The sequence below is a fragment of the Microcaecilia unicolor genome, chromosome 6, assembly GCF_901765095.1.
Source record: "Microcaecilia unicolor chromosome 6, aMicUni1.1, whole genome shotgun sequence".
Classification (NCBI taxonomy): domain Eukaryota; kingdom Metazoa; phylum Chordata; class Amphibia; order Gymnophiona; family Siphonopidae; genus Microcaecilia; species Microcaecilia unicolor.
The window spans coordinates 84,750,335-84,767,196 of record NC_044036.1 but is presented as its reverse complement, the minus strand read 5'-3'; the positions used below and the strand labels follow the sequence as shown (position 1 = coordinate 84,767,196).

The window sequence follows — 16,862 nt, the reverse complement described above, 5'->3', positions numbered from 1 at the left end:
TTGATCCTCCAATACCCCCAACCCTTCACTAAGCCCCTTGACATACTACAGCCCCCAGACCTACAGATCTGTCACCCATCTCTGGGATTAACTCGGAGGTGAACCCTGGTGATCTAGCGGCAAGGAGCTGGAGCCATTTTCAAAATTGCCATGGGAATACTTACCATCACTTATTCTGTAGTGTTATTCGAGCTCTAACCAGTTAGCGTGCGATAATGTAGATGCGCTAACTGGTCAGTGCAGGAATGCCCACTTTCCACCCGTAACACACCCCCTCAAAGAAAAAAATAAAAATGTTTTAGTGCATGGTTAATACATGCAGGTTGCAGATTTACCACAGAACGCCTGAGCGTAATCCATTTTTTGTTGCGTTAGGTGCACATTAGCATCTAATGCAGAAGGACCTGTACGCTTTTTGAATTTTATTGATATCAACTTTGATCCAGCCACTAGTTTTCATCTCCTTTATCTTTCCGTGGTTGAGAGACCTTTTTTAACTTAACATTGTGTCTATACTGTATAGTATTTTATAAATTGTCTTTTTCAAAGAAGTATATATTCGTAATATCTATCTAAATTGAAAAACTACAGAACTAATTTTTCTGAAATTTGACATGTTAATGGAGGTTAGAGTTGTGTGTCAGTTTTTAGAAAGAAATTCTCCCACAGTTTCAGAGAGGAGTAAATTATGATTTAACGTAGAAACTGTAAGTTATGTGGTGGTGGCACTGTTGTACTATCATAATTCAGAGTAAGAATTATTTTTGTTGTTCGTTAAAACCATTTTCAGTTTTTAAAATAACAGTTTTATCATCATCTTGTTTTCAGAAGTCTCTGCACCTAGAACACCTTCTCCTTCAAATGAACCCCCAGAGGAAGACAGTGTTTTGTTTAATAAACTGACATATTTAGGCTGTATGAGAGTTTCTGCCCCTCGCAATGAATCAGAGGCTCTCCAAGCAATGGCAACCATGAGATCTCAAAGTGTGGCTCCTATTCCTGTAACTCTCTATGTACCAAATGTTCCGGATGGCTCTGTCAGGTGGGTTGATTTTTTTTTTTAATTATTAAGGGGAGTTTCAGATCTTGCCTGAGCTGGTGTAAGATCCATTTTCTGGGGGGTAATTCTATTTATTTTAAATATTAATATTCCGCTTTAAACCCAAAGCGGATTACAGTAAAAATATATATGAAATCAGCATGACTTAACAATAATCAACAAGACATATACATATTCAAGACTGTACCATTCCTTGGACAAATTCAACTGAAAATACATAACAATAAATTGTCACTTTCAGGCTCATTTTCGAAAGAGAAGGACGCCCATCTTTCGACACAAAGCGGAAGATGGGCGTCCTTCTCAGAGGGTTGCCCAAATCGGTATAATCAAGAGCCAATTTTTGGCGTCCTCAACTGCTTTCCGTCGTGGGGACGACCAAAGTTCACGGGGGCGTGTTGGAGGCGTAGGGAAGGCGGGACTTGGGCGTGCCTAACACATGGACATCCTAGACCCATAATGGGAAAAAAGGGTGTTCTTGATGAGCACTTGGACGACTTTACCTGGTCCTGTTTTTTATTTTACGACCAAGTCACAAAAAGGTGCTTGAACTGACCACGTGACCACCGGAGAGAATCGGGGATGACCTCCACTTATTCCCCCAGTGATCACTAACCCCCTCCCACCCTAAAAAAAACATATTTAAAAATATTTTGCCAGCCTCTATGCCAGCCTCAAATGTCGTACTCAGGTCCATCACAGCACTATGCAGGTCCCTGGAGCAGTTTTAGTGGGTGCAGTGCACTTCAGGCAGGCGGACCCAGGCCCGTCCCCCCCCTACCTGTTACACTTGTGGTGGTAAATGTGAGCCCTCCAAAACCCACCACAAACCCACTGTACCCACATGTACAGTGGTGGAAATAAGTATTTGATCCCTTGCTGATTTTGTAAGTTTGCCCACTGACAAAGACATGAGCAGCCCATAATTGAAGGGTAGGTTATTGGTAACAGTGAGAGATAGCACATCACAAATTAAATCCGGAAAATCACATTGTGGAAAGTATATGAATTTATTTGCATTCTGCAGAGGGAAATAAGTATTTGATCCCCCACCAACCAGTAAGAGATCTGGCCCCTACTGACCAGGTAGATGCTCCAAATCAACTCGTTACCTGCATGACAGACAGCTGTCGGCAATGGTCACCTGTATGAAAGACACCTGTCCACAGACTCAGTGAATCAGTCAGACTCTAACCTCTACAAAATGGCCAAGAGCAAGGAGCTGTCTAAGGATGTCAGGGACAAGATCATACACCTGCACAAGGCTGGAATGGGCTACAAAACCATCAGTAAGACGCTGGGCGAGAAGGAGACAACTGTTGGTGCCATAGTAAGAAAATGGAAGAAGTACAAAATGACTGTCAATCGACAAAGATCTGGGGCTCCACGCAAAATCTCACCTCGTGGGTATCCTTGATCATGAGGAAGGTTAGAAATCAGCCTACAACTACAAGGGGGGAACTTGTCAATGATCTCAAGGCAGCTGGGACCACTGTCACCACGAAAACCATTGGTAACACATTACGACATAACGGATTGCAATCCTGCAGTGCCCGCAAGGTCCCCCTGCTCCGGAAGGCACATGTGACGGCCCGTCTGAAGTTTGCCAGTGAACACCTGGATGATGCCGAGAGTGATTGGGAGAAGGTGCTGTGGTCAGATGAGACAAAATTGAGCTCTTTGGCATGAACTCAACTCGCCGTGTTTGGAGGAAGAGAAATGCTGCCTATGACCCAAAGAACACCGTCCCCACTGTCAAGCATGGAGGTGGAAATGTTATGTTTTGGGGGTGTTTCTCTGCTAAGGGCACAGGACTACTTCACCGCATCAATGGGAGAATGGATGGGGCCATGTACCGTACAATTCTGAGTGACAACCTCCTTCCCTCCGCCAGGGCCTTAAAAATGGGTCGTGGCTGGGTCTTCCAGCACGACAATGACCCAAAACATACAGCCAAGGCAACAAAGGAGTGGCTCAGGAAGAAGCACATTAGGGTCATGGAGTGGCCTAGCCAGTCACCAGACCTTAATCCCATTGAAAACTTATGGAGGGAGCTGAAGCTGCGAGTTGCCAAGCGACAGCCCAGAACTCTTAATGATTTAGAGATGATCTGCAAAGAGGAGTGGACCAAAATTCCTCCTGACATGTGTGCAAACCTCATCATCAACTACAGAAGACGTCTGACCGCTGTGCTTGCCAACAAGGGTTTTGCCACCAAGTATTAGGTCTTGTTTGCCAGAGGGATTAAATACTTATTTCCCTCTGCAGAATGCAAATAAATTCATATACTTTCCACAATGTGATTTTCCGGATTTAATTTGTGATGTGCTATCTCTCACTGTTACCAATAACCTATCCTTCAATTATGGGCTGCTCATGTCTTTGTCAGTGGGCAAACTTACAAAATCAGCAAGGGATCAAATACTTATTTCCACCACTGTAGGTGCCCCCCTTCACCCATAAGGGCTATGGTAGTGGTGTACAGTTGTGGGTAGTGGGTTTTCGGGGGCTCAGCACACAAGGTAAGGGAGCTATGTACCTGGGAGAAATTTCTGAAGTCCACTGCAGTGCCCCCTAGGGTACCTGGGTGGTGTCCTGGCATGTCAGGGGGACCAGTACGCTACGAATGATGGCTCCTCCCATGACCAAAGGGCTTGGATTTGGTTGTTTCTGAGATGGACGTCCTTGGTTTCCATTATCGCTGAAAATCAGAAACGACCAAGTCTATGGACGACCATCTCTAAGGACGACCTAAATTTCAGGATTTGGGCATCCCCGACCGTGTTATTGAAACGAAAGATGGACGTCCATCTTGTTTCGATAATACGGGTTTCCCCGCCCCTCCACCGGGACATTTTGCGAGGACCTCCTCAGCAAAACTTGGGCGTCCCTTTCGATTATGCCCCTTTTTGCCATTATTTCAACCGGAATAAGCTTGCGCAAAATAAAACATTTTCAAATATTTTTTTAAACTGAGGGGCAGTGGCGCAAAGCTTGAGATAACCAGGAAGTTTATTCCATAATAGTGATCCTGCCAATGAAAAGGCACGAGTTTCCGCATAATGGGAATCTGAAACAGATGGTATAACTGGCTGACGTTTCAGATCGCAATATAAAATGGGTGTTAATCTTTACAGGACAATTATGCATATAATTGATTAGAACAATGGCGTATGCATGCATATATGTGCACATACACATGTAAATACCAACTTTGCATCTATCCCCCTTGTTTACTAAACTGCATGGCAATGCCGACACAGCGCAGTCTACATTACTGCTGCACCAGCCGCTAGTGCGGCTTAGTAAACAGGTGGATAAGTGTAAAAACACAAATATCTTATGTAGCACCTAGTTTACAGATAGATGTACACATAGGTGGTGTGTGGGTGGAACTTAGACACGCATGTGCATATCTCCAGCATCTAGATGCAGGTACTTATGCCACCTTTCTATAGCTTGCATAAGTTCTTGCTCCTAAATTATACACCTATATCTAACCTGTTATGCTAGTATTCTATAAAGGAAAGTAGGCGCTTATATTCCTTTATAGAATATACTTCAATCAAATGCCTTAGGTGCACTATTATAGAATTATCCAGTCTCTTCTTTTGCTTATGCTCTATTTTTCTGCAATTGGAGAATGACATTTTTCTCATTTTTATTCCCTTAAGTGATAAGTGTTCTTACTAAAGTGCTTATATGTGTCAAAACCCTGTTTTATCATGAGTTCCTATGGGATTTACCAAACTGTGATATCTAAGTTTTACAGTTTAGTAAATTCCATGTATAATTGCGGCTGATAAATAATGTGTTTGTGATCTGCAGCAACCTGTGCTCCGGCACAAATTGCAATGTTGCTTATTTGTAACAGATGTTTTCTGTAGACAGCAGGATTATTAGGGCAAAAAAGTGGGTGATGTCATATGATGTCACCGAGACAGAGCTGCTTTCCCAGTTTCTTCCTGTGTACAGTGGTCTTCTCGGTTTGCTAGTTAGTTCCAAAGTGAAAAAAATGAAAGAGCCAACTCTCACGGAGGTGGGTGGAATTGTGTGCCATATCAATCTTGATGTCTACCGAAGACATCTTTCACAGGTAAGCTACAATGCCTTTCCCACCAACAAGCAGGACTGAATGAGATTCACAAGTGGGTGAGTCCAAGCCTAGGGTTGCTCTGGTCTATATTGTTCTAACATTTAAAACAGCTTGTGAGGGTTGGTAAGTCATTGTGACAGACTGGCGAATGCCAGTAAAATAATTGTCTGTTTTGTCCCCCATGTCTGTTGTGTTTTGATGTGTTTTTGATTTGTTTTTGTTTCTTTACAAAGTTTGGATGAGTAAAGTAATAGGTGAACATAAGAGTAGCCATACTGGGTCAGACCAATGGTCCATCTATCTCAGTATCCTGTGTCCAAACAGTGGCCAAACCAAGTCACAAGTACCTGGCAGAAACCCAAATTATGGTAACATTCCATGCTATACCCTCCAGGAACCTTTTTTCAACCCAGAGATGCTAACCGCCGTTACCACATGCTCCGGCAAAGAGTTACAGAGCTTGTTGAGTGAAAAAATATTTCCTCCTATTTATTTCCATGTAACTTCCTTGAGTTTCCCCCTAGTCTTTGTACTTTTGGAATGATTTAAAAATTGATTTACTTTTACTCGTTCTACACCACTCAGGATTTTGTTGACCTCAGTCATATCTCCCCTCATCCATCTCTTTTCCAAGCTGAAGAGCCCTAACCTCTTTAGCCTTTCCTCATATGAGAGGAGTTCCATCCCCTTTATCAATCCATCCCCTTTATCATTTTGATCGCTCTTCTATGAACCTTTTCGAATTCCACTATATCTTTTTTGAGATACGGCAACCAGAACTAAATGCAATACTCAAGGTGCAGTTGCATTGTAGTATTTTCGGTCTTATTCACCATCCCTTTCCTAACAATTCATAGCATCCTGTTTGCTTTTTTGGCAGCCGCCGCACACTGAGCAGAAGATTTCAGCGTATTATTTATGACGATACCTAGATCTTTTTCTTGAGTGCTGACCCCCAAGGTGGACCCTAGCATCAGATAGCTATGATTTGGTTTTTCTTTCCAATGTGCATCACCTTGCATTTGTCCTGCAATATTTCACAGTCCGCATGTGTTTAACAGTCTTGGATAGTTTTGTGTCATCTGCAAATTTAATCACCCCACCCGTCATTCCGATTTCCTTATCATTTATAAATATGTTAAATAGCACCAGTCCCAGTACTGATCTCTGCGGCACTCCACTGTTTACCCTCCTCCATTGAGAGAACTGACCATTTAACCCTACCCTCTATTTTCTGTCCAATAACCAATTCCTGATCCACACCAGAACCTTGCCTCCTATCCCGTGACTCTTTAATTTTCTCAGGAGTCTCTCATGAGGAACTTTATCAAAAGCTTTTTGAAAATCTAGATACACTATATCAACCGACTCACCTTTATCCACATATTTATTCACACCTTCAAAGAAATGAAGCGAATTGGTGAGGTAAGACTTGCCTTGGCTAAACCCATGCTGACTCTGTCCCATTAAACCATGTTTGTCTATGTATTCTGTCATTTTATTCTTTATAATAGTTTCCACTATTTTTGCCAGGCAGTGACCTCAAGCTTACTGGTCTGTAATTTCCCGGATCACTCCTGGAACCCTCTTTAAAAATCGGTGTCACTTTGGCCACCCTCCAATCTTCAGGTACTATGGATGATTTTAATATTAAAAGTAGATCAGCAGATCGTGACTCCCTCTTGGTGAGACTGTGTAAATATGTAGATGGGTCAGAAAACCATCTACATATTTACACAGTCTCACCAAGAGGGAGTCACGATTTGCTGAGCTACTGTTTCACATCTTATGTGAAAGACACGACTCATTTCCTGAACAAGCTGTCTAATTTACATCACATTTCAGAGAATTGTTTACTTGTCATGCTAGATGTACAATCTCTCTACACTATGATCCTGCAGTTAGGAGCTATTAAAGTGTTGAAAATTGAACTGGATGCTCGTCCACATCTGTGGACTGTTCCCACAAATTTTTTTTGTTACAGTTAGCTACCTTGCCTTTACAAAATAATTATTTTTTGTTTAATGAAGAAATTTTTTTTCAACTTTTTGGAGTGACAATGTGGGCTTCTTTGATGATATTTTTTTGACTTGGCAGGATACTGAGTTTGCGCTTCAAGGATTTATATCTGAGTTGAATAACATTATTATTATTTTTTTAACTTTGAAATTTTTATTGCATTTTGTCATATATTTACATTCATAACCATGTAACTTAGAGTAAACATCAATTGTTATAACTATCTCACCATTGTGCCTCGATATACACACTAATCAGCTGTTGTGACTAATTTCTTTTCCATTCAGTTTTGCATTTTGACATATATTAACATGCTTAACCATGTGACCTTGAATAAACATCAATTGTTATAACTATCTCGCAAATGTGCCTCAATATATTCACTAATCAACTCCTTTAACTTGCTTCTTTTCCATTCAGTTACATTTACAAACAACCACCCGGAACATACTCCCCTCTGCATATCTTGGTATCTGAACGTTGGTACAACAGACAATCTATCTCTTAGCTACTATATATCACCACATGTTCAACTCTGTAGTCCCCCCCCCCAGTCCCTTACACCTTTCCCCCTCCACTAATGCTCCCCTTGTGTTCCCTCCACTACTTATGCAAATATATATGATTTTCCCCCTTCCCCTTTCCCTCTAAGTGTTACCCCCTGTTCCCCCCTCCCTAGAATGTCTATCCAGCCCCTTTAGAGATGCTCTATCATGTGTTGTATCCTAGCCCATCCCTTCTTGCGTTTGAGTTTACCCTCCCTTCTATAGACCGTCAATCTCTCCATGTACCACAATTGCCTTACTTGGACTTTCCATTCCCCTATGTCTGGGGGGTCCACTGACTTCCAACATCGCGCTATGAGACACTTTGCCGCTGCCAGTCCCCAGCGCATCATTTTACTCTCCTCCCACACCTCTCATTCATTGTGCATCCCCAGTAAGCAGGCCTGCGGATTACACACCAGGGATACCCCCATAATCCGGACCAGCACTTTCATCACTGCTTGCCAGAATGGCACCACCCCCGGGCAGGTCCACCAAACATGGAGAAATGTACCTATCTGTGTCTTGCATCTCCAACACTCATCCGAAGTCCCTGGATACATTTTTTTCAACCTTTCAGGTGTGTAGTACCACCGCGTGAGTACTTTATAGGCATTCTCTTGTATCAATACACACACTGAAGCCTTCTGGACTTCCCCACATATGTGATCCCATTCCCGCTCTGTAAAGTGATAGTGCAGATCCCTCTCCCATGTTCCCTGAAATGGGTATGCCCGCTCTTCCTCTCCCTGGAGGTAGCGGTACACCACAGAAATGGACTTTGGGACCTTTCTCAACACACTCCACAAGTTTTCCAACCATTCTCCCTCCCGTGGTATTCCTCCCCTCCATCCCTGTTTCCCCATGAAATGTATTAATTGTGTATGCGCAAATCTGTCTCCCTCCGGAATCCCATACCTATTACTCAGCTCCTCAAAGGTTCACATTCCCCTACCATGCATCCCATCTCTAAATCTCTCCACGCCCCTCCGCTCCCATCTAGCAAACGTGGCATTCTCCTTGCCCGCTATGAATTTAGGCTCCCACCTAAGGTGAGCCATTGAGGACACCTCTGCTAGGTGCCCCCTTCGTCTCCTCAACGATCCCCACACTTCCAATAGATGTCTTAGGAATGGATTACCCTTCCCTCTTTGCCCTCTCCCCAGACTCTCAGAGGTCCACAACAATGTCTTCAACTTCCTCTGTGGCCAGTAAGCTTGTTCCACCTGAATGGCAGGCTTCTCCCTACCCCGTTCCCAATCCAAAGCATCTTCAATTGAGAACCCCAGTAATACCACTCCAAGTTGGGTACCGCTCTCCCTCCCCTCTCCTTCCCCCCCCCCCCCCCCCCCCCCACAATACCCTCTGTGCCAGCCGCGGTCTCTTGTTACCCCATATAAATTTCAATGTGGAGCTCTGCAATCTCTTAAGAAATGGTTTCGGCACCGCGATTGGCAGTGTCTGGAAGAGGAACAATAAGCGTGGCAGCACGTTCATTTTAATCACAGCCATCCTCCCGCACCATGATAACCATTTATTTTTCCATCTCATCAGGTCATTTTGTATCTGCTCTTGCAAGCGTCCATAGTTAAGTGAGAATAACCTCTCTAGATCCCCCAGCAGCTGAATCCCTAGGTACCTAATTCTGTGTCTTGCCCATTTAAACTCAAACCGGTCTCTTACCTCTGCCTCCTCCTCCTCCCTTAAGGAAACTCCCAAAATCTCACTTTTATCCCTATTTATTTTAAGCCCTGCACATTTCTCATACTCCTCAAATATCCCCAAGATTGTTGGTAGTGTGTCTCCCGGGTCTTTCACATAGAGTAGCATGTCATCGGCAAACAATGCTATGCAGTGTTCCCGTTCACCAATCCTCATCCCCCTTACCCCCGGGTGATCTCTGATCGCCACGGCCAATGGTTCTACATAAAGGGCAAAAAGAAGGGGGGACAGCGGACACCCCTGTCTGGTGCTTCTACCAATCGAGAAAAAAGGCGAATAACCCCCATTGATATTCAGGCACGCTTTTGGGTTCTTATACAGGGCCTCCACCCAGAGACTAAAATTCCCTCCCAAACCCACTCTCTGGAGCACTGCCCGCAGCAACCCCCAATGCACCCTGTCGAAAGCCTTTTCGGCGTCTATCGACAGTATAGCTACCCCAGTTCTTGTGTGCTGGGCCTCCCACATCAGGTGCAATGTTCTTCTGATATTATCACCTACTTGCCTCCCCGGTATAAAACCGGCTTGGTCCGAATCTATTAATGTAGGTAGCAATCTGCCCAGTCTATTGGCCAGCACCTCAGCTATGATTTTGGCATCCACGTTTAGCAATGAAATGGGTCTATAGGACCCGCACTCCGTCGGGTCTTTCCCCGGTTTAGGTATGACAGTCACTCCTGCCTCCATCATTGATCTCGGGAGCTCTCTTCCCTCCAGTACCCCATTACCCACCCTCACCAACAGCGGGCTTTACCAGGCTCTCGAACTGTTTATAAAATCTTGCTGTAAAGCCATCTAGCCCAGGGGCCTTATCACTGGGGAGTTTTAGAATGACCCCCGTAATCTCCCCTTGTCTCAGTGGTTCCTCCGTTCTTTGGCGCCCCTCTTCACTCAAGCTCTGCAGATGTAGCGAGTCTAAATACCTCGCAACAGTCTCAGGTGACTCTCCATCTGGAGCTCTATACAGGTCTGTATAGTAGCTAAGGAATCCCTTCTCTATGTCGGTGTCTGTATACCACCACCCGCCTTTACCATCTTTAAGTTTTTGTATCTAAGATTTTACCCGTTTCGCTCACAGACATCTGGCCAACATAGCACTAGATTTATTGGCAGACTCGAAGAACTGCTGTCGGACTCTCGTCCGCATATATTCCACCTCCACCATCTGCCCTTACTTTAGCTCCCCCCTAATCTTCTGGAGCTCCTCCCACACCCGGGGGGACGGGTTTCTCTGATGAGTTCGTTCAAGTTTGCTCAATCTTTGTCGTAACTCCATCATCTTCTGTCCCCGCTCCCTCTTTTTCCTTGCTCCCCATTTAATCAGTATACCCCTCACCACTGCCTTCATTGCATCCCACAGTATCCCATCCCCCACTTCTCCTGTATCATTTGTTCTCCAGTATTCCTGTATATTAGTTTTCACCTCTTCCCTCACTTGGTCCTCCCCCAAGAGAGACTCATTTAGTTTCCACCTGGTGTTCCTCCTCCTGGAGCCCCATCCCTGTAGTCTAATCCATATCATAGCATGATCAGAGATGTGAATTGGTTCTATTTCTGTCTCCACTATCGTTGGCGCCCAGTTGCGATGTACCCACAACCCATCTATCCTGGTATAGGAGTTAGCTGCATAAGAGTAGAACGTGTAGCCCCTCTGAGTGTCCCTTACTATCCTCCAGCTGTCCACCACCTCCATATTGGCCAAGAATTTTCGTACTGCCTTTCTCCCCGGTCCTGACTGGTACCCCCCTCCTCCCGAGTGATCCAATCGTGCGTCCGGAGCAATATTGAAATCTCCTCCCACAATTACCTGCCCTCCTATAAACCCTTGAATCTCTTCCCATAGTATGCGAAAAAAATCCCCCTGCCCTGTGTTTGGGGCATATAGATTAACCAGTGTCACCTCCTTCCCCTGCATCAGCCCCCGGATGGCCACACATCTCCCCGTTGTGTCTTTGAATTCCTTCGTGTTAGTCATTCCACAGGTCTGTCTAAGCAGTATAGCTACGCCCCCTACCTTCCTCCCCCCTGTCCCCTGGTGTACAATCACCTCATTATACGCTCTAGAGCATAACAGATGCCCATATCTGGGTCTCAAATGTGTCTCTTGCAAGAACAACACATCACAACGCACCCTATTGATCTCTTTCAGTACCCTCTCTCTCTTTCCAGGGTTATTGAGACCATTCACATTCCAGGATCCCACCTTCAAATCACCCCCCTCCCCCCCCTCCCCCAGGTCCCCCCCTCCCTCCCTGTATCCCTCCCGCCCTCTCCCCCTTCCCTGTATCCCTCCCCTACCCGACATACCTACTACTGTCAGGCAAAAAGGAAGCTCCGCGGCCCCCCAGACCCCCAGTTCCCCAGTCCCCTCCTCTCCCCTCCTCCTTTACCCAAGTTGATAGCATTTGGGTTCCTCCCCACCGCCTTTACCTCACTTTATTATCCTTCCAGCCCCTTCCTCCCCCATACTCTTTATTGGCATCATTAAGCAACTTTGACACAGCACTCTCTCCCCCCTATCTTACTCCTCTTATCCCTCAACTTCCCATGTCCCCCAGCCGCTCACCACCCCCTCCCCAGATCAGCTTTCCCTTCAGCATGAGATCAGTCAATTTCCTGAACATGTCTTTCATACTCATCCCAAAACTGTCACTCTTAGGCTTCAAGAAGCAGTTCTGTCGCCCTTCTTTCCTCGTCTCACTGCCACCTGCCATGCCGAATCCGATCTTGGATCCTCTGCTCTTTGTGTCTGCTGCTCTTGGGCTGGAACTCCCTCGCATCCCAATGCTCTAAGCGCTGCCCAAGCTTCCTCCGGCGTTTTCACCTTCTTCGACTTTCCCTTCACTGTAAGCCGCACTACAAAAGGGAACAGCCATCTGTACTGGATCCCTTTGTTTCGCATGAACCCTGTCACTTCTCGCATTATCCTTCTTTTTTGCAGTGTTACACCAGCCAGGTCTTGATATACTCCTATCTTGTAAGTTTTCCATGTTATCACCTTCTGCTGTCTTGCTTTAGCCAAAATCCGTTCTTTGGTGGGAAAGTCTAAAAAGCAGGCGATAATATCTCTAGGTGCCAGATCTCGCTGTGGCCCCGTACTTCGGTGTGCTCTTTGTAAGCGGATCTCCTGCTGCACTTCCTCCTCCTCTGGAATCAGGACAAACTGGCACAGTTCCTTTATCACTGCCTCCGAGTCAGTAAAAATGTCCAGCTCTGGGATTCCTTTAAACCGCAGGTTGTTGCGGCGGGATCTATTTTCCAGATCTTCCACCTGATCTTTTAGTTGTTGGATCTCCGCTGTATCTAAATGCTTCTCCATCTTTTTTTCTTTTTTTACTTCCGCCTGCATACGTTCAAGTTGTTCCTCCACCTCCTCCACTCATGTTCCCAAGTCTCGGATCTCCGCCCGCATCTCCCTGAGCGTATTTTGGACATCTGTTCGGTAGCCCGCCAACTCCGACTTCAGTTCCTTAAACCAGCCCACCATTTTAGCTTTCGAAATCTCTTCAAGATTTTCCCCCTCTACTCTGTGAGGCTCTTCTTCGGAGTCCGACGGGATGTCGCTCAGCTTTTCCACTCCTTGGTTATTACCTGCCGTCTCTGATTTCTCCTTACCAGCAGGGTCCGCTGTATATCTGAATTTTTCAAGGCTTTTTCTCAGTGGCATCTTGGGCCGCTGTTTCAGAAATATTTCTGATGTAGCTGCTTTTCTTGCTCTGATATCCCGCAGCTGCCCTGCCAGCAGTGTATTTTGCCCCGTGCCCGAACCAGGCCCAATGCTGTGGCTTCCAGGCTGAGCCACTCCCTGCCGTGGGGCCCCTCTGCTGTTATGGCTGTTGGGCTCCTCAGGCTGCTAGCCGGCCAGTCACTCCTGAAGCTACTGCCTCTTTGGTTCAGTTGGTCTCAGGGTGCTTTTCCCCTCACTACGGCGCTCCCCTCCTCTTCTCTACTGGCTTCACCTCTCCCACTCCATCAATTGTTCGTGTTTCACCCTGCATAAACACCACAAGCCAGGGGGGGGGAGGGGAAGAAGGGCTGCTACACAAGCCTCAATCCACTCCGGTCCCGGCAATCTTCACTCCTCGGCACTCTTTCCAGCTAGTGTTTCCGCCGCAGGCTACCCGCTCAGGTGGGGAGGGAGATCGCGGTTCGTCACTGCTATCGCTCTATTACCTCCGTTTCTGCCGCTCTCCCGTGCCGGCCGCCATCTTGCCCAGGATCTGCTCGTCTGCAGGTCTCCCCGGGTCGCCCAGTGCCGCTTGCCACTGTCTCACCACTCCTCCTTCGTTCCCCTACTGCGCCCTGATCTTGCCTCTTATTTTGGGGGGGTTCAGCGGCCGCAATCCCGGGGGCCTCGCCAGGGGTCTCGTGGAGCTCACTCCTCGGCGGCCATCTTGGATTGCGGCTCCACCGGAAGTCGAATAATATTATTATTATTATAATTATTATTTGTAGCATTTGTATTCCACATTTTCCCACCAATTTGCAGGCTCAATGTGGCTTACATTTGCCGTAATGGCGGTTGCCATTTACGGGTAACAGAATTACAATTGGTAATGCATACGTGGAACAGATAACGGTATACCTACATACATGGTAACATGCAAGTAACATAGCATGCTTGGAACAGAGAGGTAACATGGTAACATACAAGTAGCATAGAATATTTGGAACAGAGAGGTAATCAGTCAAGTGGTAAGATTCTATTTGTGTCTATGTCATGTAAAGTCTTGTTATTTAGTATTTAAGATGGATGTTTATGGTATGCCTTCTTGAACAGATCTGTTTTCAGTAGCCTTTGGAAGATAGTTAGGTCTTACGTTATTTTTGTTCGTTCAGCTATCAAATTTCAGCATGTCAGTCATCCTACGAGTATTTCCTTTTTGGATGTCAAAGTAGAGTTTCACACGGAAAAGTTTAGGACTATGGTCTTTTCTAAAGGCATTGACCAGAACACCATGCTGCATTTTGAAAGTATGCATCCTTTTCAACCAAATATAGCTTACCTTTTCCCCTATTTCTGTGCTACCGGTGAATTTGTGACTCCGAATTTACATACAAGAAAAAGTCTAAAGCGTTAGAGAAGAGATTTGAAGATCAAGGATATCCTCAAAGGGTTATTAAACAAGCATGCAAAAGAGCTTTATTCAATCATAGTGAATTGCTATTACAGCCCAAAGAAAAAGCTGTATTTTGCAATATTTTCATTTTACCCTAAAGTGGCTAAAGTAATTAAACAACATTGGAAGGTACTATTGGTGCATGAAATCTTTTGGAAGTCCTAGTGTATGATTTCTTATTCTTGCAACAGAAATCTGGCTGATATGCTATGTAAATCTGATATCTAGACAGCAAATCTGCCAACTCATTCGGGGCATATGAAGTGCGACCAGTGCTGTGTTAAGACTATAGCACTGAATTTTGGTGGGTAAAAGGGTGTTATATATTACAGCTGCATTGTTCTGCGTCTTGTGCCTCCAAATATATGATATATAGAATTCTATGTTCTTGTGTTCTATATATTGGCAAACAAAGCGAATGTTAAAAATGAGACTTGCTGAAAATAAACATTGTATTACGACAGGGAAGACAAAGGCATCGATGGTTAAACACTGTATGGAGCTTTGTCATCAATTTTGGGATCTATGTTGCATGGCTATTGATCAAGTAGTGAGTACTAAAAGGAGAGGTGATATCTCTAAAATTTTACATCAAAAAGAGCAGCGTTGGATTTTTAAATTACAAACTGTGACATTGGGAGGGCTTAATGGCCTGTTGGAATGGGAAGTGTTTTTCTGATTATGGTCTATAGTTGCGATCTGGAACTTTTTCGACATGCTATTTTGAGATTTAAAGTTTTCTATCTGAAAGGACATTTTGCTACTTATTTGATCTTTTTGATTGACCATACCGTTTTTTTTTTTGGAGTAATAGTTTTTTCTCTTTTTTGTTTTTGTATTGAGTGTGTTTTCTACTACTCTTGGGGAGTACTTTTACTAAGCTGCAGTAAAAAGTGGCCTGTGGTAGTGTAGGTGCACGCTGGGCCAGTAAAGTACACCTGCGTTTTGTTATTTCATGGCGCGGCATCGCCTCCTGACATTAGTCTATGATCCTTCAATTCGTTTTTCAATGAAAGCTGCACATTATTTCAGGTTTTCCTTGATCAGCCTCCACATACCTCTCCTTCCCCACTCAGTCTGGTAACCTTGCTTTACTCCCATTTCATCTTGTGCTTTTGTCTAGCAAATGCTTTACAGGTGTTCAAAGATGTTCTTTATGCCTGTTTGGAAAACCAGACCACCTGGATTATATTTTTCTAGTAGGAGAGTTTCCGCTTACAATGGCTGTTCCTCTGCTCCAGTTCTGGATATTTACTTTGCTGTGACCCATTTCTGCCAATGGTCTTTCTTCACCCAAAAGTCTGGTGCTCACCCACTCTTTTATTTTATTGGTTATCAATAGAAATCAAACAAAATAAAACATGGTGTCAGGTTCTCAGGTTCAGAGCCCGCGGGGCCGGGCTCTGGAGCAAACGTGAGCCCTTGGGCTGCTGACGAGGAGTGACAGCAGCAGGCAAAACCCACCAACCAACGCTGGGCAAGCACACCGGCACCGGCAGGGACTGCAGGCACCGCCCAGCAACCGGAACACACGGACTGGAATCCCCCAGACTGGAGGACACCGGACTGGAACACTGGACTGGAATTCCCCGGACTGGAACACTGGACTGGAGCACACTGGACTGGTCCGAACAGCTTCACCTGCACTTAGCTACTAAGCCCCCCAGGAGTTGAGCTCCTGGGTTCGAGTAGCCGGCAGGACTTACCGGATACCGGATGGCACAGGGAACAGGACAGGAAACAGAAGAGACAGCAGTGCTCCAAGGAACTGGACTAACCAGGGCACTCCTAGGCCTACACTAACAAAAGGACTTCCTAAGCCCTATACTAAACAGGAGCTCCTAAGCCCTGCTCAACAAAGGGACTTCCTAAGCCCTAAACTAACAGAGCAGGGAACTAAATACACAAGCTAACACAGGTGCTACTAAGCACCAAGCTACAAGCAGTGCTCTACAACTCTAAACTAACTAAGGTGCTCCTATGCACCAAACAACCAAAAGAGCTCCTAGCACTAAAAGGGAAGACAGGGAAAGCACAAGGAAAAAGCAGGAAAGCAAACACACGCTAGCAAAGGAGCTTCCTAAGCCCCCACGCTACAGCAGTGCACCACCGCACTAACCTAACCCAGGTTCCACTAAGCACCAAGCTACTGACGTACTTCTCACAGCGAACTGAAGTGCCTCTAACAGCACCAAACCCACAAGGACTTCTAACAGCAAACTGAAGTGCTTTCTACAGCACCCAAAACCCAAACAGCAAAGACTGCAATGCTCCCAATAGCACAAACACCAGAAGTACTT

General features: G+C 45.3%; 1 protein-coding gene across 4 annotated transcripts in view; it reads left to right on the top strand.

Moving 5' to 3' along the window:
• The window catches only part of RABGAP1L (RAB GTPase activating protein 1 like), an 803,631-nt gene that overhangs the window by 100,511 nt on the left and 686,258 nt on the right, over positions 1-16,862 (top strand). For all 4 annotated transcript variants that reach the window (XM_030206422.1, XM_030206421.1, XM_030206423.1 and 1 more), the window contains one exon: positions 829-1,042. In XM_030206422.1, coding sequence (XP_030062282.1) covers positions 829-1,042 — 214 coding nt within the window. The remainder of the gene's footprint in view (positions 1-828; positions 1,043-16,862) is intronic.